This window comes from Penicillium canescens (genome assembly GCF_028828765.1).
Source record: "Penicillium canescens strain IBT 15451 chromosome Unknown utg000006l_segment0_segment0, whole genome shotgun sequence".
NCBI lineage: Eukaryota > Fungi > Ascomycota > Eurotiomycetes > Eurotiales > Aspergillaceae > Penicillium > Penicillium canescens.
In genome coordinates this window covers 2,128,152-2,155,614 of record NW_026703968.1, presented here as the reverse complement: position 1 = coordinate 2,155,614, position 27,463 = coordinate 2,128,152, and the positions used below count along the sequence as shown (strand labels likewise).

Genomic DNA, 27,463 nt, shown 5'->3' with positions numbered 1-27,463 from the left:
GGTGCCTGTTCTGTATCCTGTTTTTGTTGAACCATATTTCGGATATTCCTCCTCAAAGTCTCAGTTTTAGACCTTGTTTTCTTTCTTTTGGGAGCGCTCGTGACGCTCAAGTCGCCATTGGTATCCCCATCGCATTTCGGCCATCAGGAGTGGGAGCATGGCGATGGTAATACCCGCAAGCAGAACGAATGTCCACTGAGCAGTGATGGCATCGATGATAGGCTGGACGGCAGCGACACCTGCAGCGCCAATCAGACATCTCATCAGGTTGTTGACGGCTGTTGCGCTGGCGCTGGCACCGGGATAAAGATCGATGACGAGTGCACTGTTGATGGTGAAGATGGCAGTGGAACCATACGCAATAATGAATTGTAGAATGATGGGAAGTGCAAGGTGTGTGCGGAGGGACACACCATAGACAGCAACAGAGACAATGAAAATTGCAGTGATCCACCAGGTGTTGCGCATACGGGCGTATTCGATGGGGAAATCCGGGTGTGTCTTGGAGTTAATGCGGGTGTCAATGGGAAGGTTGTGCTGCTGGCAATACTCGTGCTCGGTCCTCTTGTGGTTGTAATCCATCAGGTATCCAATTGTGTAAGAGCCAGTCATGCATCCGATACCATTGCCGAGGAAGGTCAGGCCTACCTCCATAGAGTTGAGACCATACTCCTGTTCGAACAAGTCGGATGTAGAAGATGTGACCATGGACCAGACAGTGTATACAATGCTACCAAAGAACAATGTGATGAAGACGTCTTTCTCACCCAAAAAAGTGAGAGGTGCAACAACGGTCCTCCAGGTGACGTTGGACTTCTTTCCAGAAGGGGTTGAGCCTTCCTGGGCATCCTTTTGTCCGGTAATGGAGTAGATCAATGGCCGGTACATGCCCTTGAGAGGCACAGTGCCATTACCGGCGATTGTACGGAGGGTTTCAGGGAGGAAAAACAGAATGGAGAGGAGGCTGATTCCGGATACGATGATCAAGAACCAGAAGATGGACCGGAATCCGAGGTATTCAGATAAGATACCACCAAATACTGGTCCTATTCCTTGTCCCAACATGCGAACTCGATAATGTCAGCTTTGGAAGTACACATTGTTTGAGCGGGTAGCTTACCACCACCAAAGATACCAATCAAGCTGCCTCGCTCTGCTGAGGTGGTGATATCACCAATTACACCGGCACCTAAGTAAGTAAGTAATGAAATCAGGAAATGCTAGACGTTTCATCTTACCAATTGAGATGGTGGCTGCACTTCCGGCAGCCTGTAGGGCTCGGAAGACCATGAGTTGGGTATAGTTTGTGGAGACACCCAACGCAATATTGGCAATAATGTAGACAAGGAATGTTCCAATAAAGATTACACGACGGCCAAGGACATCGGAGAAGGAACCCCAGAAACTTGGAGCAAGACCTTGAGCAATCATGTATACAGTGACCGTCAAGGTGGCTAATGACATGGAGACATCAAGCTCCTATGTTATTGTTAGGATGATAAGATGAGGACTTACTGGAAGTGAACTAACCTTTGAAATCTCTGATAGCGCAGGGAAATAGATGTTTGAAGAGAGTGGGGAGAAGATGGCGGCGAAGGAGACAATGATGACCATCTGCAACTTGCGAGATCGAGTGAAGACATGGTATGGTGGTGGTGTAGCTGCTTGGTCTTCGAGGTTGATCGACTCTGCCGGCGTTGATGGTGTAGAGATGTCCTTCTCATCCTGAGACGAAAGACTGGGGCTTGAGTTGACAGAATGCTCTGTGACTCTGGGGTCCTTGAGAGTCTCAGTAGAACTGTATTGAGACATAATGGATAGTTATAAAATAGGAAGAACAACTTTGTATATATGGAAAGAGACACAAGTCATTGACAATAACGTTGATGGAAATGGGACTTCATCGGATCCAGACAGCTTTGGATAAATCTAAAGTTCAAAAATGGAATGATGGCAGCCTTTTGTATTCTGATTCCAGCCCAACTCCCCCTGATAACAATACAATTCGAAAATAGCAAAATATTAGGCGGAACATGCACCTGAGAGTCAACTAAGCCCGGTCCACTGTGGGTTTGACCAGGGGGGCCACAGACCCATCCCCTTGATGATAGAAATGGCAAAGATCAGACAGATCTGGTAAGGCCGACGCAGCTCAATTTGACACATACAGGCGACGATCACTTACATGTACAAGACTCAATGTTTGCAAAAGAATTCCCGTCATGCTGCTTACGATTGAATAATGTCTTCTGGCTTGCATGTATTGTATTATACCTCTAGGCCTCAACGCCTGGAGTTTATCCACGGAAGAGGCGCATTTTTAAGGACTACGCGAGTCATTCCGGGGAATTGAATGTAGTGAACAGTGGAACAGTGCCTCAAAAAATATCCTAGGGCGAATGCTACTACCCACTGTAATTCCTTCCGACGTCCGTATACGCTTGCACTATTTGACAGATGATCTGCAAAGCATGTGCAGTACAACCGGTTTCGCCCATAGGATGGGAAACAGTCCCGAAGAGCTCGTTCTGAAATCTCGAGGACTTTTCTACTTTCGGACTCGGCATCTTGATACAATACCCAAGTTCCCGAGGGTCCGCAGTCGGGGATGCACGATAAGCAGAAGGGTATACCGAAACCAATCATGGTCTAATGCCTAACAAGTCAAGCCTTGGCAATTTAGATATCTTGGATACGGGGAGGAGAAACCTGAAACACGCCTCTCTCTCTCTCCAGAGCTTCGTGACTCCATGAGCCCCGTTATTAGCGATTATGCTCATTATCTGTCAAGCAAGTCCCAAGCTTCATCGGTGCCCAAGCATTATTGATTCAGGGGGAATAAAAGACCAATGAACGTGGTGTAGTTACGTAGATAACCATCCCCTTGGATCTTTGTATAGGGGATCCCTTGCCGCACGCAGAATCCCTATCCAATGAAGACCCGCAAAGGGGGCATACGGTTTAGGTTTGGGCACTAAGGATCCAATGAGGATGCAGTATAGCACCAGACAAGCAGTATTCACAAGCTACTGACCAATGTTGCTGCATTTCAAGCTCCGGGAGCATCATAGGTGGAGGAAAGGCGAAGAATGAGGTCCACGACATTTCGGGACAGGGTTCGCGCTAAATGGAGATGATCGACACATTGAACGGCCTCTATGTCGACTGTGCACAATGGCACAATGGTGCCAATCTTCTACTGTCGATCAGCTCCACTGTTGCTTTGTGCTAAGTTGTGATTCTTTTCTGGTCTAGTCTTACAAGTACTGTACTCCACTGAGGACCACGCGCGCCACGTCTAGAAAATCCCAGCGGAGTAGCCAAGACCTCGTCATCGTCTGCGATTGATTCTTGACCTGCAATGACTTGCACATCTCTCAACTGACCTTCGATCATATCCTTTCGGGGTATTTCTTTCACTCCGTACTCAACCTTCCGCTCGGCTAAGGCTGGTTAAGGCTGGATAGGGCTGATCAAGGCTGATACTGTACTATCAGTTTACTTTTCGGCACGAGAAAGCTCTTCGATCCCTCAATTTTGATGCCCAACGCCAAGACCCTGAATTTCACGGCACAGCTCCCAAATCACTTCCCTGGCGAGCGCCACCGCCGAGAGATCCCGAGAAAATATCGGCTAGCCGAGTTTAATCGTACTTTGTGCACGTTTAGTGGTGGTTCTTGTAGACTGGCCCGGCAGTATACGGTAATCCGATCAAAGATGCATTTCCACTACATCAAAGTGATCAACATAGCAGGGTCTGGGCTTTTTGGCTTACATGTAGGGTTACAATCTCCAAAGGTTGCGAATCACATCATACATACATGCATTGGTTTTGGCCGGGCGACAGGGCAATCTCATTTACAAACTTTCAAACTGAGCCCAAAAGGGACAGGCACCCGTCCGGGTCCCTTGAAGAAGGTCCACCAAACAGTTGCAAGCTGAAGCGCCGAAACTTGCACTTCATGTGTCTGGTCTTTCGGATTTATTCTGTAGCGCCGAGGTCAAGTCCGTAGGTCTATCTGATAACAATTTTCTTTAGAGTTGTTGACACCGATTGCTATTGTTACTTGTCTCCCATGGCTTTCTAACTTGACGTATACAGCCAACCTTGTAGTTATTTGATTATTATTTTTTTAGCCACTCTCTTTTTCCTCTTTATTTTTCTTCTCTTTAGAAGAGTCAATTTTTGTTATTAATTTATGAAACAATAGTCCAAGTCCACTGTGGCTTCTAGCAGCCTTCTCGTAGATCTAGTAGTTCCCCCCTGACAGGCATGACAATCTTCATTTGAAACACACAGCCAAAACATGAATAGTGTAAAATATGTCTGCCTGTGTTACGACGGCATGAGGCTGTGTTCGATATATTTGAGTTGGCGCTTCAATAAAACGCATTGGCCAGGGGATTTGCAGATCCAATGCAACCCCTGGATTGCCCGAGGCCATTTCCTGACAAACTGGGACTTGCACTAGAAAACCAGATAAGAAAGTTCCAGACAATTCTGCAAAGAATGCAAGTAAGGCCGACGGCATTGCGACGGAAAGTTGCAGCGTAGCATCATCACATGGAAACAATGGTCCCATGTTCTTCCAAATCGCGGATCATATCCACCCACACCAGACACAGAAGAAATAACGTCACAAACATACATCTCAGCTAGACCGTCTCCGACCAAATCCGCTCCCAATTTTTGCGTAGCGCCATAACCCACCTTGGCACCACGGCTCCAGGACTGTTGGACCCGAAACGCAAATCCATATGGAACCTGTGGACCACGGAGACACACACGCGCATCTTTGTCTCGACTCAGCTCTTAACTTCTTCGGCCCTACAGGGCCCCTCGGAACACCCCTGATCGTCGACATATGGAGCTCGCGTGTGGATTTGGCAATAGCGTGAGAGTTTAGTATGGAAATCCCAATTTGATAGTGCTGCGATCGTGCAGAAATATCTGTGCAATCCACAATAACGGTCGGGTGGCCCTACAGGGTGAAATAGATTCATACGCGGCTTTTACATTGGCCTGTTGATCGTGCCTCGTGCACATCTGACTTGACTGTAGTATCTTGGTAAAGACCTTGGTTTCTTGGCGTCGCAAAAGTGAGGAATTGTGGTGGCAACTGTTGGTTGAGTCGGGACATTCATAATCTCAATGTACGATGTATAAATGGCGGATTCATAAATCGGTGTTATTGTCATGGCTTATATAGGTCGAACATATAGCTTCGCCGAATTTATATGTATGCAAGCTGTTGCCAACATATGTATACATCCCCTGCAACTGGGATACATATGCATGCATACTGCTGCTATTTTTAGACGCTTGAGCCAAGTCTAGAGTATCGTACCGGATAAATACTATTAATATTGCAGATCTAAAAATTCCTGGTCTTGATATGTTGAATACAACAATATTTGCGTTTTAACGTACAAGTTACTTGTGATGCTTCTGTATCAATGACGTTATGTTCTTCAGCGGAAGGTATATTCCGCCTAACCACTACATACACTCCAGCAAAATTGCTGGATTGCAAGAATTTATCTTTAATTGAATCTATTTGTTTCCCTTCCAACTGAAAACTACGACAATATCCCAATAACACATCGTATCAAGTCCCATTATCTACATCGATTCCAAGATGTCGCACTTGCAATACTACTGCTACGACGGCTGGGGCCAAAAGGCCAAGCGAGAGTTCAATTACAGCCAAGCCGTCCGCATTGGCGATCGCATCGAGTGCGCAGGCCAAGGTATGAAAGTCCAAGGACATCGCCCGAACAAGCATGCATGCTGACAGCATCTCCCACAGGCGGCTGGAACCCAAAGACCTTCGAGTTCCACCGTGAAATCAACGCCCAGATTGACCAAGCTTTCGCCAATGTCGATCTGAACCTGAAGGATGCAGGAGGGAAGGGATGGGAGCAGGTTTTTCGGGTGAACTCGTATCATGTCCCAATCAACAACGAGGCCCTCGACGCGATGGTGCGAAACTTCAAGAAGTGGATGCCTGATCACCAACCGATTTGGACGTGTGTGGGCGTTTCAAGACTTGGCGAGGATGATATGCGGGTAGAGATCGAGGTGGTTGCTCATGACCCTTGAGCATTGCGCTTGAATGTGATATAGCGTGAGATGCGTTTTTGTATGAGACCCAAGTTGCCCAGTTTCAAAATCAAGAATGGTATATAGGCGTTACCACGTGAGAGAAAATTGGCTCACGAATGCATAAGAGTTCTGATGAACATGATTATTCTCAACGGCTGCCGCCTCTCCCTCCACCTCTGCTTCCACCCCTCCCTCTGGACTTGCCCTTCCCTCTGCCACCAGTCATTCGGCGTCCCGAGGCCTGGACATGAGCAATATCTTGCTTGTTCAGGTTCAATGTACCCCCTGAGAATTTGCCCACGGAGGAACCTCCAACACCACGCTCTCGTCGCCCACTGTTCGATTTGGAGGCCTTGTTAGGTTTCTCGAGAATAATGCCGTTCTCCTTAGCTTCACGGCGGCGTTTGTCTTCCTTCGAAGCTGCCTTGGCATTGATGCCACGTCGATGCGCATCTGGCATCTTCTGCGCATAAAGCGAAGACTTAGCTCCGAGGGATTGCATGCGCATATCCAGAGCCTTAAGACGGTTCTTTCCAGTGGGTGCAAGATCGTCTGCGGAATCGAGGAGGTGAGATTCCTTGAGAAGTCGCTGTAATGCGAGATCGTGCTTCAAGTTCACAGCGTCGTGGGCATCGTCCTCCTCCTCCTTCTTGGTTGCAGGGTCGTCCGAGTTGGCACTCGGTTTCTCTAAATTAGATAATAATTTTCCACTCTGCAGCAACATTATTAGTATTGAACCCCAGCCTCTTGATATTCAGCAATTCAGCACACACCAAAAACGCTTTTCGAGTCTTCTTGTCCATTCGGTCTTCTGGTGCCATGTGGGCATCCGTGTGTTCCACCACCTCGACTTCATTGCTCACGTCGCTGAAGTCGGATAGATCATCTGAGCCAAGCTCGGATCCAGAGAGTTCATCCTCATCTTCATCCTCGTCCTCGTCGCCCTCGGAATCCGTAGAATGGGCGGGTTTGGCGGTATGGCCTGGCAAATCAAGAGGCTCGAACTGCGCTTCGAAAAGTTTGCGGAATACGTCCTGCGCATTGTCCGCGGGAGGAGGACTCTCCTTCTTTTTAGGCTTAGAGACAACAGTGGTCTCGCGCTTCCGTTTTCCGACCATGATGAATGTGTCTGTCGATTATGTAGAGGAGTCAAAACAATTGCGCCGCCCAAGAAGTTTTTCGAGCTAATCGCATATCACGTGTGATAAGAGATAAGCCCCTCGACTCGAGCGTCGCTGAATATCACAACTCTTCTCTCCAATTCGAAGACAATGACCAAATTCAGACCGTGCATTGACCTGCATTCGGGGCAGGTGAAGCAGATTGTGGGTGGCACCCTCAGTCAAGTGGCTGCCGACCTGAAGACCAACTACGTATCTAAGCTTCCCGCCAGCCACTATGCGGGATTGTATGAGAAGCATGACTTGCGCGGTGGGCATGTTGTGAAGCTTGGCCCGGGAAATGAGGAGGCTGCTCAAGAGGCGTTAAAGACATGGCCAGGTGGTTTACAAGTTGCTGGAGGTATTACCGACCAAAATGCCCAATATTGGATTGACCAGGGCGCGGACAAGGTATGCACCACCCTCTGCGAATTACGAATTTCTTGATTGGTACTGTGCTTGATTGAGAATTGAAGAGATCTTTTGGTCCTGCGGCTGCTTCAAAATCCTGTTCCAAGTCCTCCGTCATAGTAATAGTCCGATGACGCTAATCATGGAATGCGGGACAATAGGTGATCATCACTTCTTTCCTTTTCCCTGCCGGCAAATTCTCGCTCGAGAGGCTTCAGTCGGTTCTGTCTGCTCTCGGCGGCGACAAGTCAAAGCTGGTCTTGGATCTTAGCTGTCGCAGAAAAGACAATACTTGGTTTGTGGCCATGGACCGCTGGCAAACCATCACCGAAATGGAGATTAACCAGGGTACGTCCTTATATCTTTCAGCTTTTGACTGTTGTTGATATGTATGGTTTGCTCATTGATATTTTATAGAATCCATCGCATTACTCGAACCATATTGCGCCGAGTTCTTGATCCACGCTGCAGATGTAGAGGGCCTGCAACAAGGTGTCGACGAGGAATTGGTATCCAGACTGGCTGACTGGTGTACCATCCCTGTGACCTATGCCGGAGGTGCGCGCAATTTGCAAGACCTAGAAAAGGTCCACACGTCCAGCAAGGGACGAGTGGACTTGACAATTGGCAGTGCGTTGGATATCTTCGGTGGCTCTGGAGTGACATTCGATGAGTGTATCGAATGGAACAAGTCTCATTAAATAGAAACAAAAACAATAAATGCCCAATAAACAAGTTCAAACTTGCAAAATACCCCAAAGCACTAGGTTGATGTTTATAGATGGCGGGTCTGGGCTTGTCCGAAAGCGGGTTAGGGCCTTGCAAGTGAAGGTCCGCCCGCCTCCGTATCTTGAGACTTCAACCTCTCTCTTTACTAGCCCTTTAGCGACATACTCTCTCTACCTATTTTCTTTATCCGATTACCTTTCTCTGGATCCTCCTCTGTCTCCGCAAACATGAAGCCCGTCGTCTCTGCCCTGAACGCCTGGTCCTGGTACGCTCTTCCAACCCATCTCCAACAATCAACCCCATCGTTCTAACCTCTCGCCCGCCAAATAGTGTCGTTATCTCCCTCTTCGCAATCATCATCTTATCAGTCCTCGGCTCCCTATACAGCGTACGTGATTCCGACCCTCTCCGACACCAGCCCGCCCAAAGACCCGGCCCTCACAAGGCATACGTAATATGACATCGAGCGCTAACAAGAACTTCCCTGGTACAGAGCAACAACCACGCATACACCGGTTCAGAAGACGAGCCAGAAGATGGTCCCGCAGTCGCTGCTTCAATTTACACCGCTGTGATCGTTTACGCTGTACGTCATTCCCATACCTCGGACACAAGACCGATCACTGTACAAGAGAGAGAGAATGGGGAGTATTGGTTACTGACGTTCTATTTTCTGATCAATAGGGCTTCTTCGTGTTCTGTGGCTTCCAGGCTTTCCTCCACATGCGAAACAGCAGGGGAGGTGCTATATCACTGCATTGAAGCTGATATAGCATACGTCCTTTTTCTTCGGTGTCCTGACAACGCGTTTATCTATCGATTTGCAATATTTGGGATGAAATCTCGGTGTTTTCTATGGGCCAACATGGTCTTGGATTGATGAGTTTGATGTGCCTTGAAGCGGAAAGACAGCAGAGATGGTGTCCGTCCCTCGGCAGTCATCTTGCCTGTCTCATTGAGCGACTCGTACGTATTCGTCCATGAATGAGCAAGGATCTGCTTGGAAGTCGTTTGCGGGGCAGGTTTCCCAGTTTCCTTACTAGAACACACAGACGCACAGACGATCTACCTGCGACTTGTACATAGACCGCTCGAAGTATAGCCAGCTTCTTTTTTTGATATCTCATTATGTCCATTTGATGCATCTAGAGAGTAAACTTTTGTAAAGACATTTATTCATCATCATTGAGAAGTAGCATGATTTCATGACCGCCAACGCCAGTGGATGCAGAACCAGATTTAGAGCTCCAGCTCCAGCACCTAGTTTTGTTTTGTTTCTTTCTTCTTTTTCCAATAAATCACTCCTCATCTTCCCAAGGGTCCAGCATCTTGGACATGTAAGGACCATCCAAGAAGTACCCAAGGCGAGCATAGTAGCTACGCACGCCAACACCGGAGATAACACTGATCTTCGTACTGCCGTGCTCCTCACGAGCAATGCGCTCCGCCTCCTCCATTAGCAAGGTACCAAAGCCACGGTGCTGGAACTTGCGGGCATCACGTCCATGAAGTGGCACAGCAGAACCATAAACGTGCAACTCGCGGACGATACTCGTCTGCTGGCCTGTGAACTCAGGACGGAAGGTGTGGGTATCGCTGCACTTGCGCAGACGAAGCAAGCCAATGAGGATATCTTGCTTCGGGTCCTCGTATGCCAAGAATGTTTCCCAACCGCCGTTGGCAGTGTAATCACGGCGGATCAACTCGATCTGCGAGGGGCGGATCTTGTTCTTCACTTCGTTGATACCGACCTCTCGGGTGCGTACGTCACGGCAGGTCGTACCGAAGTCCTTCATGCGTGCCAATGCCAATTCGCGCAGGTTGCCGTTCTCCACGCCAGATGTCACCAATGGCATGGGGATATCGCGTTGAACTCGGTAGATACGAGTCCATGGAGGAACCAGGGCGAGGATGCGTGCGACTAAGTCGATCAGCGCATTGGGGGTGTAGTTCTTATAACGGCCGGTTCGCCACAATTCGTAGAGACCGGTGCCTCGAATAACAAGCGTGGGGTAGAGCTTGAGACCGTCAGTGCGGAAGTTGGGGTTCTCGAAGTACTCCTGGAACTGGAAAAGATCGCGCTCCATTCCAACATTGGGCAAATCGGGCATCATGTGGCTGACAACCTTGAAGCCGGCATCCTTGGCAAGCTTGAAAGTCTCAGCCACTGCTGCCACAGTATGACCGCGGTTGGTGTCTCGCGCAACATCCTCGTACAGACTCTGTACACCGATTTCCAGTCGAGTACAGCCGTAGCGGAGCATACTGCTCAAATGTGTATCCAGACAGTAATCTGGTCGTGTTTCAATTGTGATACCCACACACTTCACGTTGCTCATTTCGCCTGCCTGCACGGCCTCGTCGACATTGTCCGTTTGGTATCCGCTCAGTGCATTGTGAAGCTGTGAGATGAAGCTGTCACGGTAGTCTTCCGGCAGCGACATGAAAGTTCCACCCATAATGATGTATTCGACCTTGTCCACGCTGTGGCCGAGAGATTTGATCTGGTCCACTCGTCCTCGCGCCTGTTCAAATGGATCGTAACGAGCGCGGATCGCCCGCATCGAGGTTGGCTCATATCCGGTGTAGGATTGAGTCGAGTATTCGAAGTCAGAGTCTGGACCACCGGGGCAGTAGACGCAAATGTTACCGGTGTAGGCGATATGAGGGCATCGGTGAGGTTTGCACATAACTGCCACCACGGCGATACCAGAAGAAGTTCCTGCAAATCAAGTTAGCTGGTGCCCAGCACTCCCCCAGACAGTTGTGACATACGAATAGGCTTTGCGATCAGCTTCGGTAGAATGTATTTCTTGTAGTGTTCAGGTACTGCGGCAATGATGGCCGTCAGTGGCGGCTGGGTCGACAGACTGTGCTTTTTGGCGATCGTGCCGCGCAACTTGTTGAGGTTGACATCCTTCTTAGGCTGTGAGGAGTCCCTTGAGGACTCGTACTCCTGGATCAGGGCATTTGCAATGTCGGAGCACGCTCGCATGAACCGTTCGTTCTCCGGCACCTGCTTCGCCATCTTCTTGGCGTTTCGCTTCGTGTTCGTGGGGGTCATCGTCATGGTGGCCATGGTGAAGAGGATATCACCGCGCCGAGGCGGGAAGACGTGGAGAAAGAGTGAAGATGAAGCTGTTGAGCTGGGGTGGTGGGGGTATAAAAATTGTGGTCGCCGAGGCCTGCGCCCGAACAGCACTCGGATCCGCTTAAGTAAAAGATTGTCCCGAGCGAAAACTCCCGGGCGCGCAACCCGATCCCTTCACCATACCCGAATCCTTTTCTCTCCTTTCATACTCCTCAACACCTCTCCTCTCTACCTATCGCAATGCAGGCCTTCCGCCGTAACACTGTCTCGGCCCTCCGCCAGTTCGGTGCCACCCAGCGCCGGACTGAGGCCACCTCTGCCTACCAATCCACCGTGAACAACCTTCGCATCAACAAGGACACTCGCGTCCTGTTCCAGGGTTTCACCGGAAAGCAGGGAACGTGAGTGCAGATTCTGCAGATTCCCTGATAATTGTACGCGCTCGACGCTGACACTTCGTCTCGAAATAGCTTCCACGCAGAGCAGGCCATCGCCTACGGTATTTTCTTCTTTCGCCATTGCGACGAGTCACCCATTGCTTACACAGGATAGGCACAAATGTTGTCGGCGGTACCAACCCCAAGAAGGCTGGCAGCACTCACCTCGACCTCCCCGTCTTCGCCAACGTTAGCGATGCCGTGAAGGAGACCGGTGCTACCGCCTCTGCTATCTTCGTCCCGTATGATCCTACGATTTCGATGAGACCAGAATAATTGCGCTAACTGCAGTCAGTCCCCCTCTCGCTGCTGCCGGTATCGAGGAGGCCATCGCCGCTGAGATGGGCCTCGTTGTTTGGTACGTGTCAAACCAATGGAACTTTTTTTGCCTCCCTATTAGGAGCTTCAAACTGACGGGATTTTCTTCTATAGCATTACTGAGGGTATTCCTCAGCACGGTACGAATCGTTCGAATAGCACATGAAGCACGCAAACTGATTGTTTTGATATAGACATGGTCCGCATCACCGATATCCTCAAGACCCAGAACAAGACCCGCCTGGTCGGCCCCAACTGCCCCGGTATCATCGCTCCCGTAAGCTATCACCATACAGTCCTTCGAAACGCGCCGGGTGCTCATATATCTCGTTTATAGGGACAATGCAAGATCGGTATCATGCCCGGCTTCATCCACAAGCGCGGTCGTGTCGGTATCGTCTCCCGCTCCGGTACTTTGACCTACGAGGCCGTCAACCAGACCACCCAGGCCGGCCTTGGTCAGTCTCTCGTCGTCGGTATCGGTGGTGACCCCTTCTCCGGCACCAACTTCATCGACTGCCTGAAGATCTTCCTCGAGGACCCCGAGACCGACGGTATCATCATGATCGGTGAGATTGGTGGTTCCGCCGAGGAGGACGCCGCCGAGTTCTTCAAGGCCAACAACATCCACAACAAGCCCGCCGTCTCCTTCATCGCCGGTATCTCTGCTCCCCCCGGTCGCCGCATGGGTCACGCCGGTGCCATCGTCTCCGGTGGTAAGGGTGGTGCCGACTCCAAGATCTCCGCCCTGACCGATGCCGGTGTCATTGTCGAGCGCAGCCCCGCCAACCTCGGCAAGTCCCTCCTTGCTGAGTTCGTCAAGCGCGACCTTGTCTAAATTAGTCGCTGTTGATGCATCATGTGTCTTTTTTGCCTGTATCTTTATGCTACGGCTGGGGATCTGAGGTGATATTTGCCATTTATACTATGGGGTTTTATGGGCTGTTCCTTGGTAACTGCTCCTGTATTCTTTTTCTCCTTTGTGTTAGAGACCCTTGAAGTAATTACTTTCGTGTAACTTTACTGTATCCCGCTTTGTGCATCATAGGTGATCCAACAAGGTAGATTAGTAGACCAGAACTATATACAACCGGGTATTATACATCAACTTCTTCCTTCAACGTCCACGACGCAGACCCTGGGGGTGGTGCATCTCGCACTTTCCAGTTCGACCGGTCTGCGCCCTCATCCCACGATAGCACCTCCTCATAGTAGTGACGGTAGGCCCAGAACTTGGGTTCCTCATGGTAGACAATATCATTTGTTTCGAAATCCACCTGGCCCCAAGCTTCGTTGATGCGCGCCACTGCTTCCGCCCTCGAACATCCGAGCTTCTGGATTTCAGACGTGATTTCCTGGAAGAACTCGTACAAATCTTGGTCTAAAACAGGTAAGAACTCTGAGATTTGAACTATTTGACTCGACGTGGGCTGGGGATTGGTTAGTTGGTGTCTTGATATGTAGTCTTCATTAGGGGGTAGCCTTGCCTGTTTGTCACTGTTTCCAGGCATTGAAGCGCTGGGCTCTGTCTCTTTTGATTCCGGCATTTAGAATACCGAACTTATGAACGAGATTTTGGGAATTGTCGTCTCGGGGAACTGATCTCTCTTAAATAGGTGTTCACTATGGTAATACGAGGCCAAGCGGATCGACCTGACTCACTCAAGTACCAAGCGCCGGAGATCATTTCAGGATCGATACTATAGGTGTTGATCTTGATATAATGTCAAGAATTTTGCTAGCTGCTCTGTAATTTCCATTTATGCAATCATCTAGCCCGTCTGGATAGCGACTGGCCAACTTGGTTCTGCTGTCAACCACCTACACGGTCCTCTTTTTCCTCTTTCTTTCTTTCTTCCCAATACTAAACATGTCGTAAGTGTATATACCTTGATACCTTTCTATATAAGCCCTCTATATGTCTTATCGAACAGCAAATGTGCCTAGGCCGGCCTGTTGAGGGAATATATGGACAAGGCCTATACAAAGCCTATTTGGGAAGTATAGCATTGTGGCTCCCTGGGTATGCTCCGATTCCCAACAATGCGTGTATTTCATGGACTGAAGTATGACTTTTATCGATAGTTTTTTCTTCCATGGTATACTTGCTTGGGAAACAAGGTGCTAGCAGAGCATTTGGCATTTCTAAGGAACCCAGCTGAGCCGGCAGTAGCCACGCTCTACAATCTGGTATCAAAACATTATTATGACTCCTTATACACTTCGAACGAATATATAGACACTTTCTATACTTCCTTCATACCATGGTTCTAGATAATGGGACATATAAGAGAATTCTGACTCTTTCTTTCTTTTCTCCTTTTACCTACCTCCTCAACCATCCCATCCATCTAGATGTTCAACCCCATCCCCCTCTGGGTGTGGATCTACGGGGAAAAGGAGAGAGCCATCGAGGATTTACTCTGGGACCTCGAAGATGCAGAATCAGGAGCTATCAACTCACATTTTTCCACATTTCGCGTTAAGCTCCATAAAATGGACTTTGTCACCGGCGCGACCTCGTCTGACATGGTCGAATACTTCAAACCGGATCTGAAGACCAAATTCCAACTTGAAAACACCTTCCTCGACCCCGATGACCCAAAGGATGACAAGTTCCCATCCATGCTGAAGAAGAAAAACGACCCAACTTTCGATAGCCAAAAGCTTCATCAACAACTACGAATGTCCTTTGCAAAGTACATCACCCATTCGCCCAATGGCCGCAGAGCAGCTTCTGGCTGGCAGTTTATCAAGTAAGTTTCTATTCTCTCGGAATCCCACATAATCAAAGTGCATAAACTAACTCTAGACAAATGTAGCCCTGAACAAGGAGGCGATCTGTACAACAGCAACGACAAACATGGCTTCATAATCGATCAAGGAGCCGCAAGCGTCAGCGCTAGCGCCTCTCATCAGCTTGTGATCATGAACAGCGAAGAATGCTATAGCATCAATAAGCCATCCACAGGAGAGCTCATTGTTCTCCTCCGATGGATGCTTGAATCCGTCAAACCCCAAAAATTCAAATCTGGCGTTTCAGCTCGCAAGGACCCAGAAAACGGCCCCTTCCAACATGACATCCCGGTATGTTTATGTATTCCAATATATTGTATCTACAGAACAAGTTTACTAATTTGAATATAGACTATGGTCATCTCATTCCTACCCGATGCCAAGGTCCGCGTCTTATACGGCTACTTCGACAACGGTCTCCTCAAAATTGCTCACACCAAGGCAATTGAATTCGACAACATCAAATACGAAGAACGTATGGATACTCTCCTCCAATGGGCCTGGCCCATGATCTGCAAGGATACTTCCAAGCCAATCCCAATGCAGACAATCGAAGAGAGCGACGAATCAGACGAGTCCGATCAACCTTGTTGAATCAAAATCAAAACAATCACGTCAATCTGCTAGGTTAATCGGAGCTGAGGAAAAGGCGGCTTAGGTCCAGAGCGCCCTGGATCCAGGATTTCCCTCTCGGTGAAGGCAACCAAAGCACCATCAATCTCGAATTTCTTATTTCATATCCTTGTATTGGCAACCAGCCACAAATTTCTGTGATGTTCTATATGTTCTATATGCTCTTATTTCGCATCGCATCGCATCGCATGTATCCCTGCTCAGTTGCCAATTAGTATATAGCAGATCTTCATTGCAAATGCATTTGGGGATGAGAGAGAGAACACCATTCTATGATTTATGTAGTCCATACCTGTAGATAGTGTAGATGATTTGAGGCCGTTCGATGTTGTTACGGCAATATGTCTCAGTATTCTAGTATCAGTGTTCATTTTTTGTACTTTGCTTCTTCTATTTCTTCTTCGTTTCATTTACGAGAAACAGTGTTCGGCCCTGATACTCGATCTACTACGACATGCTCTATACCTCGGGCTCTTAGTAGAATGGACATCCTCAAACATCCACTCTATTTCTTAATCTTCCTCAAAGCCTTAACTACCTCTTCCGTCCCAATAGCATCAGCAAACTCCCCATCAAGGCTAGCAACAGTAACCTTCTGAATAGTCTCAGAATCAATCCCAGACTTCCCAAAAGTAGCCGTCGCATCAGCAACAAGCACAATCCGCCCCTTATCAACCTGGACGTCCCTCTCATGGGTACCATCCGCTCTCAACTTAACAGGACCATCCCCGAGATACCGATCCACAACCCCCAGATTAGCCGCCATCCGCACAGTAGTCGAAACACAATGATCAGTCGTCAACCCGGCAATAATGAGTTGACGGAAACCCTTCTCACGCAAATGCGCTTCAAGCCCTGTTCCAATAAAGGAGGAGTTAACACTTTTCCAGAATACAGGCTCCGACCCATCAGATGCAGGAGTAGCGAAGTCTAGTGGACGGATACCCTGTGCGGGGTGAGAGGGGTGTAGCGGAGATCCGGGGGTTGTGGATGAGTGGAAAATGTGGATGACTTCAAATCGAGAAGAAGAAGAGGTGGATTTTGCAGTCCGGAATGCAGCGAGAAGTGCTCGGAGGTTGACTTCGTAGAATGGGTTGGATCGTGTGGTGCCCCAGTGTGAGATTGTTTGTTGGTGGCTGAAGCCTGCTTGATTGTCGATCAGGATCAGGGCTGTTGGGAGGCTGAAGTCCAGTGGCGCTACCATTTTGATAATGTGAGATGCTAATTGCTCGATACGGAGTAGTTGTTAGGAAGTTGAGTGACGTTTAATTATGGGGCTATATGGGTCAATTTATACCTTGGACGGCTTTTCCGTGACTCACCCGGCTCACTAATCAGATCTATGAAGTTTTCATGTTACAAGTGTTGCTACACCAACGCCACAATTAAAGATAATTAGTCTCCGCTTCCTCGTACAGATATGGTTAGTCTACTGAAATAGTTTACTTATGAAGAAACGTCAAAGCTTCAGTCTTCCAATTTCTTAATTCCCTCTTCTAAAGAGGGGATTTTACATTTCCCAATACCAAGTCTATGTCGCCATTTAGTTTCCTCCTTGAGCTTCGCTCTCATGCGCCGTCTGGGCGCGTAGTTGATGGGAGATTCGCCACCAATAAAGATGAACGTATCGTAGAGAACGGCGCCGACAAGACAGCCACTAATAGTAGCCACCCAACCTCCCCAGAACCACCAGCCATTACGAGCAGTAAATGTTTCACCACCATATCCGACCATAAGAGCAACAAGACGAGGTCCAAAGTCTCGCACGGGATTCAAACACCTGTAGAGCCTAGTCAGAGCTGCCGTAGAAAGGAATTGCAGAAGAAACTTACCCTCCAGTATTAAATCCCAAACAAATACAAAGCACATAGATAACCAGACCAATGACAAAAGAATGCATACCAGCACCAGGTGGAGCATTACTATCATCACCCATTGCAAAGATAACACAGAGAAGAATCGCATCAGCAATGAACTCAGTGAAGAATGCCGTCGCAGAGCTGATGTGATTCATTGGCTCGGTATAAAACCCAAGCCCGGAGCTACCAGCAGAGGCAGTTGGTACGAAAGTGACAATTGAATCGCGATAGATACAGTATGCCAATCCTGCTGCAGTAATTGCACCAAGCACTTGCGCTATCACATAGTAACAGCATCGTCGACCGGGAAATCCACGGAATATCCAAAGCGCGATGGATATACCTGGATTGAGATGGGCACCGGAGACACCACCAGCTAGATAGATGTCGACCATCGATCCAAGTCCCCAGGACCAATTTTCTGAGAGCTTGGTTCCGGCATTTGTTCCTCCTGTGGATATTGCGAGGGTTCCGGTTAGGCCAATGAAGAGAGCGATTGTGGTCTGAGATAGAACATATTAGTTATTAGTATTGAGATATGTATAGCAGGGGATGTAAGCTTACTGCGAGCCATTCTGCGAACGGTTCCTTCAAGTAATTTCGGATTTTCACCCAGTTGTTCAGGAATTCCTCATGTTCCGACTGCCCCATTTCTGCCTCTTTCATAGCTCCCCCGCCAGAACCAATTTCACTTTCCATTGGCCGCAACATGCCATCGGGCTGGGTTCCATATACGGCATGTTCCACTGGAGCTCCCTGCTGGGCCGCAGATGCATAAGTGGGAGGATGTTGCGTCGGTGTAGCAGGTGTGGCAGGCGTATTGGTGGCATTCGAACGGGAGTTAGACAGTCCAGGTGTTGCGCCGAGTTCTGGTGCAGCTTCCGCCTCTCCTCGAGGCTTGGTATCGTATGTTTCCTGCTGGGTGTGTTCATCGCGACGCATCCCCGGTCTCACAACACGCGGAAGAGGTTTAGCTAATCCCCAGACGGGCTGCTCGTTGTTTTTGCCGTATCGTGGGTTCATGGATCTGTATTCCGGATCTAGGTACACAGGCCCTTGTGCTGATTGGTCGTCCATTGGACTTTGACCTGCCAGGGAGTGAGATGGTGCCCGCTGAACAGTATCTCGGGTTGGTGTTCTGGTAGAGGCGTTTTGTTGAGATTGGTCTCCATAGTATAGACTGCCTGATTCCGTGGGCTGTCTGTTTACAGCAGCTCTTGCACCGAGTGGGGTTGATGGTTGTCCTTGTGGTGTCGATGGTTGTTCGTGTTGAAAAGCTTCTGGTCGTGGGCGTTGTTGAGATGACAAGGATATTTGCTGCTGTTGCTGCTGTTTGACTTCCCGAGAATACTGCGTTTTGGGGGGTGAACTGCTGCTCGAGTTGTTCAAAGTGTCGGTAGAAATACAGAATTGGGACTGCTTTCTCGTTCCTCGATTGTATGGAGTGAATGTCCCGGTTGGTGTTTGTGAACTGAGTGCTCGCCCATATTATGGGTTGACGAGACAAGATATGCAAAGAACTATTCGAAGAGAATGTACAAGCAGATTGACGATAAAATCCTTTGGTACGGGGAGGTTCTTGTGCGTTTAAGACTCTTGAACTTAAGCACATAGCTTGATGACACATGAAACAGTTTCCAGTTTTCTTAAGATCGATGAGGGCAGCCTAGAAGCTTTACATTGAATTTAGGATTTTCATCCTGTCAAAATATGGGGGCATTTCCAACATAGGATTAGATGAAGTGCTTTGGCAGGCGATATCATAAGAGAGGGGATTTTTTCGATTCTCGGCCTGCGGGTAACATCAACTGATGCCCGATCGATCGATATAAACAAGACCTCTTCTGCATATAATATGAAGAATCGGCTTACCGGTCCCCTAGGCCGGCCAAACAATGAACGGCGGAGAATCTGGAAAATAGACTTGTTTGCCACTGCTCAGGTGTTTCGTCGTTCCGCAAATCAGATGTCCAGGTCCGTTGGTACTCAACCGCGCCAATCAGAAGCTCGGTTTCTATACTTAAAGATTGTCCCACTCTTCATGACATAGAGAGGTATAGGTTTTTCAAGTCTTCAATTTGTTCATTCATCTCCTTAGAAACATATAATTTTACCATCTCACTATTTATGTATCACTCCCAGGCCGAAGCCACTCTATCTACCCGGACTTTGACATCTCTAGTGCTGCCCTCCGTCGAAATAAGTCGAGCATTGGTAGAGTTACCATCAGGGAAAATCTGCGAAGTCAAAGAAACCTCACCCTGACCTCCTAACACCTCAACACTAGACCAATCAACAAATATCTCCAAGTCCACACGCCCGTTCGGACCTGCCGACAACGGCGTATGATAGATACTCCCAAAAGTCCCATCAAACGAGATATCCCCAGACTTCTGTCGATCAACAAAAACCTCCTTGCTAGTGAAATTATAACCAACAAGCGTCTGCTGCGAGAAATCAGAGCTAGCCCGTACAGCAATCGCAAACTCAGATGCATGACGATCATCCGAATCATGATCCGCAAAGCTCAGACTGACATGGAACGTCTTGCCCAGCGAGCCGAGATTCACCGACCCTTCTGATACAGAATGCCAGGAATGAGACACATCGTTGTGACCCGTAACACTTTGCAAACTCTCATGCGGCTTCTGAAGAAGAGTGATCTTCTGATCAACCATCTTCAAAGACAATCGACGAGGAATCGTCATCGCACTCCGCCATGGATCGGTCGGTATCGCGGCTCCATATTGCCAATTGTTCATCCAAGCAAGTTGAACCCTCTCATCAGCAGGAAGTCCATTATAACTAGCAGCAGCGTAGAAGTCCGGACCCCAATCGAGCCAGTTCGCAGTTTCATTTCCGGGATACACACTTTCAGAATCGGGGGTGAAAGTTGTACCGTTGAAATCACCGATGAAATACTGCGTTCCTGACCCGACTGTGCCTGGTGGTCCGCCCGGGTTGAGTCCTAGGACCAAGACCCATTTCGTGGTTGATTCATCATCGTTGGCGGAGAGAGGGAATAGATTTGGACATTCCCATACGCCGCCGACTGCATTCTTTGGTCCGAATTCACTGAGTGGAGACCAGTCTTTAAGATTGTCCGAGCTCCAGATGAAAAGCTTGTGGATTTTTGCTAAAGCTGTGACGGCGATCCATTTCTGTGTCTCGCTGTGCCAGAATACGAAAGGGTCTCGGAAATTCTGATACTCGGTTGCGTAGGTAGATGGGGGGTTGTGGATGACGGGGTTCTCGGTATCGTATGTAGTCCAGGTCATGCCATTGTCCAGGCTGTAGGCGATTGATTGGGATTGTTGTTCTGCGAGGACGTATTTTCCACTAGGCAAAGTCTGATTGATAGGATACTAATTTGGATATTGGTATTAGGTTGATCCTTGGACATCAAGAAAAGTGAGTATCATCAGGCGTACTTACCATGGAAGTATACATGGCCACCAAGGGGATCTTGCCATCAACGCCGAAACCGCTTGTATTATTCACATCGGCAACAGCACTCCCAGTGAAGAACATTTCAGTCACATCATTGGGATACCCCCGCGCAAGTAAAGCAACGGGCTGTTCCTCCCAATGGGTTAAGTCTTCGCTCGTTGCATGGCCCCATGACATATTTCCCCATTCAATTCCGCCGGGGTTATATTGGAAGAAGAGATGGTAGGTACCATCATGATATAACAAGCCACTTGGATCATTCATCCAGTTCTTGTTGGGCGAGAAATGGTATTGGGGTCGGTGCGGCTCGGTATAGTTCATGCCAGATGCTCTGCTGGCTAAAAGGCCCAATGCCATTAATGTCTCGAGTAAAACACCCATGCTGTTTGTTGTCTGCGTAGATTACTTTATTCTATGATATCCTGGAATTTCATATTATATTTATATGTGATATTCCCTACCTCACATTCCTCTCCTCTTAGATTTACCCCACGGCTCTGCATATCTTCGGGGAAATATAAACTTGGCCCTGCATTTTTGTAATTTCCCAACAGCAAAGGAGGCGGTATGCCCGGAGCCAAGTCGCTGAAACTCGGTAGTAATCTCGGAGTTCTAAATATCCCCACGTATATTCGGGCCCGAAGCGCTGCCACCCCGCACTACCCTGAGAGTATCGGTGGAGCCATGATGTTTTTTGGGGGACAAACAACATGCCTCTGCAAACAACGTGACGGAAGTGTCGGATTACAATCTGATATTTCCGAAGAATCCCGCTTTTATGCTGGCTGCGTCACATTGGACATTGCAAAAGTCATGTACAATGGTCACTAGCCATCCAGCATCCACCCCCTAGCCTTCAGTCAGTCTCCTTAATATTCCTAGTCACAACCTGGCTATAATCATTCGGAGCAGCCCGATTGCAAGGAATCCCAGATTCCTCCTGCCCAACAATATTCGTACACTGATAAACCTCATCCTGCAACGTGGTGTCATACATCGGCAAACCAAGCGTGCTGTTCACAGACTCAAGCTCAACGTTCTCAAACCTAATCCGAGGGCAAGGATGAACATCAGAACAGTAAATCGAAGCACCAACATTATACCTGGTCGTAGCCTTGATATTCGACCACGTAATATCCTCGATAGCCATCTTGGATGTATTGCAATACTTGCCATCGGCCTCGGTATAGATACACTGCGAGATCTGGATTGGCAGCGCGACATTCGTCATTTCGAAATTGCGCCAGGTAACGTTCTTGATTAGCCCGCTGCCTCCACCTCCGGCGTCGCCGTTGAGGTTGTCATCGCCGGCCGGGACGCCTTGCCAGGTTTTGATAAATGCGCCTTCCATGCAGTTGTAGCATTTCACGTCTTCGAAAGTGACGTTCTCGACGTAATCCGGCATATCGGGGTATTGGCCCACAGAGCCGATAGTCATGCCGAAGTTGTCATAGCAGGTGACGTTCTTGACATGGAGGTTTGTTGTATTTCCCTTGGCGGCGATGCAGTCATCACCGTTCTGGACGACGGCGTTCTCGACGAGGAGCGTGTCGCTGTTCCACGAGTCGTAGCCGTCTGTGTTCACCGTGCCCCATTGGTCGTTGCTTGTTGCGTTGACGTAAAGGTTTATAATCGAGACGTTATAACTATATGTCACGAACGTCGCCCAGAACTGGGGCTGGATAATCCGCAGACCGTCCACTAGGAGGTTCTTCGATTCGAAGAATGTGATACTGATCGGTCGACCGGGTTGGTTGCTTTGGTTCTGGTTCTCCGTGTACCACGCTTGGCCTTGGCCGTTGTACCAGCCGCCGTCTGCGCGGAAGGTCACGTTCTCGCCGCCGAAGAGCCAGGCTGTTGACTGGTTCTGGAATACGACGTCGTAGGAATGAGAAAGCCAGTAGTCGATGTCTGTTGAGAAGCGGAGCTCGCCTTGTAGAGTGACGTCGCAGTTGGCCAGGTTTGTTGTGTTCATAACAGAGTTAATGTTAAATATACCATCGGTGAAGATGACGTCGCCGTTTTGGCCGCATGTTTGGAAGGCCTGGTGGATGGATGGCGCATCGTCCACTGCTTCGCCGTCGTGTCTTAGAGACTCCGGGTATAGATAACAAGTAGCCTTGTCATTGACCATAGTCGTGACTACGTAGCCAGCAGCGGTAGTGGCTAGAGCCACAAAGCGTAACAAAAACATTATGTCGACAGGTTACCAATCGGATTGGTATTTGTTCTATTTGCTTTTTGGCGTCTGTCTCGGATGGCGCTGTCTCTCGTCTCTCCACGAACACGCCGGACCACACCGATTAAATACTTCCGACGGAATCAGACCTTCGGCCTAGTCATGAAAACCAAGTAAACAGAGGATGCGATGTTACGCCTTTCCCCGCATCGGGATATGAGCTGCCCCTTGATCGCGGATTGAAATTTCTCACGTGATGCCCCTTGGCGCTATTGGCGCTTTGCATATGACCTTTGTTTGTTCATCTTATGAGGTCTGAGGGTGAAGCAGATGATCGGCGTGGGGGTAGACGAAGGATCGTCGCGGCTTTTATGTGGAGTGCTATCGCTTCACCACGAGACCCACTCACAGTTAGTGTCCCGTGGGCTCTGAGGAATGATTAAATCTGGGGGAATCATAAGGGATTCGCTGTGAGTAGGTATAGCCAAGAAGAGCTACAGGGTTTACTAGAGGGAGTGATGCTTGTTCAGATGACTTTATATCGAGTCTTGGGGTTAGGGTCACGAAGGGGACTTCGGGTAAACAGGAACACACTCTACACGGACTAAGACACCAGGGCAAGGCCGAGCGTAACGAAGCGGAACGAGATTGTTGCCGATCTCGGCTCTCGGCAAAATGTATTGGCTGAAAGTTATGTTGTTACATTTGTAGACACATCAAACAGGGACCAGGAACAGAGCCCTGTCATCCAGGGCAGTAAATACGACTCTTCAAGACCTCGTTCTTATTGGGTCTTTTTTGATGACGGCTTGGGGAACTTCCGTGTCCGACGGCGCAGCATCTCCACTCGCTCGTCAAGGGTCATGTTGACTTGATCACCAATGGGGATCAGACATTTCGCGAGATACACGTAGTTCTTTCTTAATAGATTAACGGTGATGAAGATATAATCAACGTTCCGGAACACTAGAGCGTCTTCTTCGGCATAGCGACTCTTCTGCGTCAGGAAGGCGACGGGGTGATCTCTCCAGTGGCGGCGGGGGTTCAGGTGGTGGGAAGTGTGGTATCCATCATTGAAGGAGAATCGGTTACTCTGTTATTTGTAAGTGTCATGCAAGTATGATATTCGATATGAGCAACTTACCGGGACATCAATTAATGTGATACTCGAAAGGTAATCCGAGTCAGGGTCGGCCGGGTCCACGAAAGCATGTTGGCCCCAATTGCCAACCATCAAGCCCAGACGCATGACGGTGAGAGGAAGGAGGAACACGAACAATGTCGCACGGGCATTGACATAGTTGTAGAGCGTATAGAGAGCGACATAGTTGCTCAACTCCCAGAAGGCACATCTCAAAGCATACTTCGTCTGGCCCTTTCGGAAGAAGTACATCGGAAGCTCAAACCAGATGAAGAAGACAAAGCGACCCACATAGCAGAGGAAGTCGGGGACACTGTCGCGGTCATAGTACATCGTTGTGCTCAGATCATCTCTACCATTGCCCTCGACGTGGTGGTGTTTGATGTGGTGGTAAAAGTAGGAGTTCCATGTATGCCCGAGCATGGGGTCAAGCAGGTAAGGGAATAGCGTGTCGAGCAGGTAGTATTTCGGCGACAACACACCGTTCATGTGAATATGTTGATGTTTCATCAAAGTGAACGCGCCGCAGTAGAACAGTTGCATGAACCAATGCATGAAGCCATGTAAATAAGAAAAACGGTAGAATAGCAATATAGCACTGGGCACAATGGTGGTGAAATAAAGAATGAGATGTGTTACCATAACCACATCAGTCTGAAAGCGTACGACACCTTTCGCCCAATTGATGTACGGCGTCAGCACATATTTCTGGATAGGCGCGGGCAGCTTGGCCCTCAGCAGCGGGAGATCCCAGAGCTGGAAGACGGTTGGATCAAATTCAGGATGAGAGGGATCATTTAGGTTGTGAAGCTTCTCAATAGTTTCCTTGCTCAGCTTGTCCGGCTTTGCCGTTTCCTGATCTGGATGTTTGTTAGCGTGCTACTTGAGCCACGCTGCAGGGAGCTCACTTTTTGAGACCGACTTGGGTTGGACGATGGCATCGATCACCAATCGATCTTGGAAGGTGAGCTGGGGATCGGTGTAGGTGGATGGATCCATATTCCAGGCGTGGCTGTTGGCCTGATGTTGGGATCTAATGCGGGGTGGCTAAGGCGTGCCGATCCAGAGAGCTCCCGAGGAAAGTCTACTATGTCCTAGGCAGATTCCGGAAATACCAGAAAGGTTATAAGAATCAGAATGTGCTATCCCCAGTGTCAAGACAACGCGTCAGGGGCGCGAAGAGATTTCGGGAGCTTTGAAGTGGGTCCAGGATTGTTATGTTATGAAGTTAACGTTAATCCAAACACTCGATAATAGCTATTACGGTCATTTTAACCGTCCTATTCCTGTAGACTATTCTTTTTATTTAAATCCTGGTCGCATAATATACGCACAGCTTTTCGCTGTATCCAAGGGGTGCGGTAGAATCTCTTCGGGGGAATACCCCCTAAACATGCCATAGAGATGCATGTTCTATTAATACCCAATCCTCGTTCTAGCCTTTTCTGGTATGCACCTCACACATTGCAGTACAGTACATGTAATAAGGAAGCCTGGATATGTGTGTACATGTATATGCAAGCCCCTGATCGGGGCTCTAAGTCCTCTCAGCGCGACCGTGCCAAGACTTCTATCCAGGTCAGTATGGGGAGGATTGAAAGGGAAGACACCAGCACAAGATCCTGTGTTTTTATTGCAAATAAGTTAACTGTACTTTAAAATGATCTGTGTTGCTATTATCTCATCGTGATTGTCATTTTATTACTGAGTGTAGTCGCAAACAAATTGACAACATAACTCAAAATTCCACCCATTCAGTGCTTCACATCATTGAGTTGTTAGTGATATTAGCCATTGCAAGATCCATTTAAGCATCTTAATATGTGCAGCCTCGAGTTGGAGCATGAGTACAGACTCGATGCGACACTCTCCACATCTTGCTTATACCTCGACGGGCCGGGAAGGAGGGATAGCATGTGCCCTCAAATTAATTTCGGATATCCCTATTCAGAGGATCTACAAGAGCGAGTCAGACCACTATTCCTTTCTCTTGGCACGGGTGGCATGTTGTCGAGGCTTCCCACGGTAGGCCGCCGATCGTGATGACTTGCCCCATGAACGTGGAGGTGATAGAGTTGGTCAGGGTGTCTTCGAAGATTGAGCACTGCTTGATGAGAAGAATGTCTTATCATGCTTGCCTATAGACTGAGAGCCAAGTTTTGAAGATATGGCTGTGCGGCATGTATATGTATCGAGAAGGCTCTTTTCACCACGAGAGATAATATAGTAACGAGGATGCACATGGCATAATGAATTTAGTACAAGCTCGAGAGAACTGTTAGATTGACAGAGTCATAAAGGAAGAAAGTAAGATCCAAGTATGACTTCTGCCTCAGGCCCCAAACAGCCTTACCGACAAGTCATGACTTCAGAGTCTTACAGCATCGGCCTGGTGGAATTAGCCTATTTTCTTTCAATTGATGTCTCAGATTTCTTATAGACCCTACATATAGGTGCTTAAACGTACCCACAGTAGGCAATCGACTCGAGTCTCACCGTAAGCAGTGGTAAGAATAGGGAGGCGAACCCATGAGTTGGGTCCAATCGAGAATTTGCGAATGTCTTCAAAACCAAGGAATGAAGAACATCGCAATCTCATACTAAACCTTTGTCTTTGTGTAGATGCGACCCTGTGCTTATGTCGAATATCATGAGATCGGAATACGTCTCTTTCGCCAGCCACCCCTAACAGTTTTCAGTAACTGGTCTTTGAACAAAGCGCAATGTCTCAAAAGACCTCTCAAGAGGTTGCATCTGACCTCAAGAAACCTCCGAATATCAAAGGATACAGGCTGAAGATCAAGGTAGCTACCCGAAGCTGCAAAAAATGTCTCACACCCCCTCCATCGCCAACCCTTTAGTTCGCTACCCCAGGGCCGCTAAGCCTTGATGCAGTAAGATTTGCAATGGCCTCCACGCACTACTGATGTAGTCCCAGTCCCATCGACATCATTGCCATGGGTGATCAGCATGCGAGATGTCTTAGTGACTAGCAGTGTTCCTGGGTTGAGCACACCGTAAGTCGCCGACTGGGTGAAACTATACAGAATGGAGCTCGGAAGAAGTTGCCCAACACCCAAAGATGGGAAATCAGCAAGGAATTGTAGCATAAACCGAATATCCATGTGGTGTGCTGCATCTCCACTGTGCCTG

General features: G+C 48.5%; 15 protein-coding genes across 15 annotated transcripts; 5 read left to right on the top strand and 10 right to left on the bottom strand.

The window, feature by feature from the left end:
• Positions 1–66: 66 nt before the first annotated feature.
• Positions 67–1,812, bottom strand: N7446_009785 (MFS transporter; the record flags this gene model as incomplete). The annotated part of the gene is made up of 4 exons (XM_058518530.1): positions 67–1,070; positions 1,121–1,189; positions 1,239–1,479; positions 1,531–1,812. 4 exons carry the CDS (start codon positions 1,810–1,812, stop codon positions 67–69), a joined length of 1,596 nt encoding a protein of 531 aa, XP_058369318.1.
• Positions 1,813–5,639: 3,827 nt separating this feature from the next.
• On the top strand, positions 5,640–6,103 carry N7446_009784 (RidA family protein; the record flags this gene model as incomplete). The annotated part of the gene is made up of 2 exons (XM_058518529.1): positions 5,640–5,751; positions 5,811–6,103. 2 exons carry the CDS (start codon positions 5,640–5,642, stop codon positions 6,101–6,103), a joined length of 405 nt encoding a protein of 134 aa, XP_058369317.1.
• Positions 6,104–6,254: 151 nt separating this feature from the next.
• On the bottom strand, positions 6,255–7,224 carry N7446_009783 (uncharacterized protein; the record flags this gene model as incomplete). The annotated part of the gene is made up of 2 exons (XM_058518528.1): positions 6,255–6,818; positions 6,880–7,224. The coding sequence occupies 2 exons, from the start codon at positions 7,222–7,224 to the stop codon at positions 6,255–6,257; spliced, it is 909 nt and encodes a 302-aa protein (XP_058369316.1).
• Positions 7,225–7,377: 153 nt separating this feature from the next.
• On the top strand, positions 7,378–8,378 carry N7446_009782 (1-(5-phosphoribosyl)-5- ((5-phosphoribosylamino)methylideneamino)imidazole-4-carboxamide isomerase HIS6; the record flags this gene model as incomplete). The annotated part of the gene is made up of 3 exons (XM_058518527.1): positions 7,378–7,677; positions 7,839–8,025; positions 8,095–8,378. 3 exons carry the CDS (start codon positions 7,378–7,380, stop codon positions 8,376–8,378), a joined length of 771 nt encoding a protein of 256 aa, XP_058369315.1.
• Positions 8,379–8,448: 70 nt separating this feature from the next.
• N7446_009781 (uncharacterized protein) lies at positions 8,449–9,168 on the top strand (the record flags this gene model as incomplete). Its single annotated transcript, XM_058518526.1, has 5 exons — positions 8,449–8,508; positions 8,556–8,671; positions 8,737–8,794; positions 8,900–8,992; positions 9,091–9,168. 5 exons carry the CDS (start codon positions 8,449–8,451, stop codon positions 9,166–9,168), a joined length of 405 nt encoding a protein of 134 aa, XP_058369314.1.
• Positions 9,169–9,704: 536 nt separating this feature from the next.
• N7446_009780 (Elongator subunit ELP3) lies at positions 9,705–11,485 on the bottom strand (the record flags this gene model as incomplete). Its single annotated transcript, XM_058518525.1, has 2 exons — positions 9,705–11,128; positions 11,182–11,485. 2 exons carry the CDS (start codon positions 11,483–11,485, stop codon positions 9,705–9,707), a joined length of 1,728 nt encoding a protein of 575 aa, XP_058369313.1.
• Positions 11,486–11,654: 169 nt separating this feature from the next.
• Positions 11,655–13,267, top strand: N7446_009779 (succinate--CoA ligase (GDP-forming) subunit alpha). The gene is made up of 7 exons (XM_058518524.1): positions 11,655–11,898; positions 11,968–11,996; positions 12,050–12,176; positions 12,230–12,292; positions 12,367–12,392; positions 12,447–12,529; positions 12,590–13,267. Exons 1-7 carry the CDS (start codon positions 11,738–11,740, stop codon positions 13,088–13,090), a joined length of 990 nt encoding a protein of 329 aa, XP_058369312.1. The 5' UTR covers positions 11,655–11,737; the 3' UTR covers positions 13,091–13,267.
• Positions 13,268–13,349: 82 nt separating this feature from the next.
• N7446_009778 (uncharacterized protein) lies at positions 13,350–13,799 on the bottom strand (the record flags this gene model as incomplete). The annotated part of the gene is made up of 1 exon (XM_058518523.1): positions 13,350–13,799. One exon carries the CDS (start codon positions 13,797–13,799, stop codon positions 13,350–13,352), a length of 450 nt encoding a protein of 149 aa, XP_058369311.1.
• Positions 13,800–14,607: 808 nt separating this feature from the next.
• N7446_009777 (uncharacterized protein) lies at positions 14,608–15,642 on the top strand (the record flags this gene model as incomplete). Its single annotated transcript, XM_058518522.1, has 3 exons — positions 14,608–15,008; positions 15,075–15,339; positions 15,400–15,642. 3 exons carry the CDS (start codon positions 14,608–14,610, stop codon positions 15,640–15,642), a joined length of 909 nt encoding a protein of 302 aa, XP_058369310.1.
• Positions 15,643–16,186: 544 nt separating this feature from the next.
• On the bottom strand, positions 16,187–16,885 carry N7446_009776 (putative isochorismatase family hydrolase; the record flags this gene model as incomplete). Its single annotated transcript, XM_058518521.1, has 1 exon — positions 16,187–16,885. The coding sequence occupies one exon, from the start codon at positions 16,883–16,885 to the stop codon at positions 16,187–16,189; it is 699 nt and encodes a 232-aa protein (XP_058369309.1).
• A 263-nt stretch (positions 16,886–17,148) lies between these two features.
• N7446_009775 (MIP/aquaporin family protein) lies at positions 17,149–18,617 on the bottom strand (the record flags this gene model as incomplete). Its single annotated transcript, XM_058518520.1, has 3 exons — positions 17,149–17,461; positions 17,514–18,043; positions 18,105–18,617. The coding sequence occupies 3 exons, from the start codon at positions 18,615–18,617 to the stop codon at positions 17,149–17,151; spliced, it is 1,356 nt and encodes a 451-aa protein (XP_058369308.1).
• A 1,055-nt stretch (positions 18,618–19,672) lies between these two features.
• On the bottom strand, positions 19,673–21,371 carry N7446_009774 (glycoside hydrolase family 32 protein; the record flags this gene model as incomplete). The annotated part of the gene is made up of 2 exons (XM_058518519.1): positions 19,673–20,905; positions 20,976–21,371. 2 exons carry the CDS (start codon positions 21,369–21,371, stop codon positions 19,673–19,675), a joined length of 1,629 nt encoding a protein of 542 aa, XP_058369307.1.
• Positions 21,372–21,846: 475 nt separating this feature from the next.
• N7446_009773 (uncharacterized protein) lies at positions 21,847–23,184 on the bottom strand (the record flags this gene model as incomplete). The annotated part of the gene is made up of 1 exon (XM_058518518.1): positions 21,847–23,184. One exon carries the CDS (start codon positions 23,182–23,184, stop codon positions 21,847–21,849), a length of 1,338 nt encoding a protein of 445 aa, XP_058369306.1.
• A 769-nt stretch (positions 23,185–23,953) lies between these two features.
• On the bottom strand, positions 23,954–25,309 carry N7446_009772 (fatty acid desaturase; the record flags this gene model as incomplete). The annotated part of the gene is made up of 3 exons (XM_058518517.1): positions 23,954–24,262; positions 24,314–25,170; positions 25,219–25,309. 3 exons carry the CDS (start codon positions 25,307–25,309, stop codon positions 23,954–23,956), a joined length of 1,257 nt encoding a protein of 418 aa, XP_058369305.1.
• A 1,880-nt stretch (positions 25,310–27,189) lies between these two features.
• Positions 27,190–27,435, bottom strand: N7446_009771 (uncharacterized protein; the record flags this gene model as incomplete). The annotated part of the gene is made up of 1 exon (XM_058518516.1): positions 27,190–27,435. The coding sequence occupies one exon, from the start codon at positions 27,433–27,435 to the stop codon at positions 27,190–27,192; it is 246 nt and encodes an 81-aa protein (XP_058369304.1).
• Between the last annotated feature and the right edge of the window lie 28 nt (positions 27,436–27,463).